Here is a 956-nt window from a genome sequence, read left to right on the forward strand (position 1 = left end):
ACATTCAAAGCAAAATTTCACTCCATTATGTCCTCATTCTACCCATGAAAGACCTGTGCAACCATGCAGTTGAGACAACGAAGTATACATTGATTTCAAATTTGAAGTTCCCCTTTGGGGACAAGATTGGAAATTTTTTTCACCACTGTTGCCCACTTTAAGAAATCAGTTTAGAAATGGACTAAAATCGAACTCATTTCTGTCCTGAGAAAGGGGTGTCCCACATATATGTGTAAGAGTTGTTAAGAATCAAACTATCAACAAGAAACTGCCCTAATGACAATATCACAAATTCAACAACCAAGACTGAGAAACACCCACCTCCTGGGTGGGAGCTCTCTGAGGGGCCTCTCCTCCCCACGCCTGGGGCACTTGGGCCCTGCAAGAATTCTGGGACTCAGGAACCCACAGCCACAAACAGCAGCAGGAGCAGTGGCTTCATTTCATTTAGTTTATTAGACAAAAATATATGATTTAGACAAGTTCGCTGACGCGCTATTTACAATCTGAAATCACTCTATATACAGAAAGAAAGAAAAAAAAAGACACAAGCACGTGGGGGCATTTACCCAACCGATAATCAACCAGAGCCTGGTGACAGCCACCAGAGCCCAGTCGCAGGCGGAGGCCAGCTGTCTGAACTCCAGCGAGCTCGGCGGGGACGAGCCCCTTTCTGCAGAAAGCGATGGACGGGAGTCATTTGACGTCGTTGCCATGTTTGTTCTTTACACCAGTCGGAAATATTTGTCTTAATTCCTCCCTCATCCCCTCCCTCCCAAACTCCTCCCCCCTCCCCCCGCAAAACTAAAAGAAGACCCTGAATCAGGCGGACGGGAGGGCTGCTAGGATCCGAGGCGTTCCCTCCTGTGGGGCCAGCGAGCTGCGGGGAAAACACAGCAAGACAAAAAGGCAAAGGCACTGTCAGAGGATGGACGCTGGGACCCGGCATCGCGGGG

At 48.7% G+C, this 956-nt stretch overlaps 1 protein-coding gene across 1 annotated transcript in view; it reads right to left on the reverse strand.

The window, feature by feature from the left end:
- Positions 1–437: 437 nt before the first annotated feature.
- The window catches only part of IRX1 (iroquois homeobox 1), a 4,381-nt gene continuing 3,862 nt past the window's right edge, over positions 438–956 (reverse strand). The window contains exon 5 of the mRNA XM_005858121.2: positions 438–880. Coding sequence (XP_005858183.2) covers positions 823–880 — 58 coding nt within the window. The 3' untranslated portion in view covers positions 438–822. The remainder of the gene's footprint in view (positions 881–956) is intronic.

The sequence above is a fragment of the Myotis brandtii genome, unplaced genomic scaffold (assembly GCF_000412655.1).
Source record: "Myotis brandtii unplaced genomic scaffold, ASM41265v1 scaffold115, whole genome shotgun sequence".
In the NCBI taxonomy this organism is placed as follows: domain Eukaryota; kingdom Metazoa; phylum Chordata; class Mammalia; order Chiroptera; family Vespertilionidae; genus Myotis; species Myotis brandtii.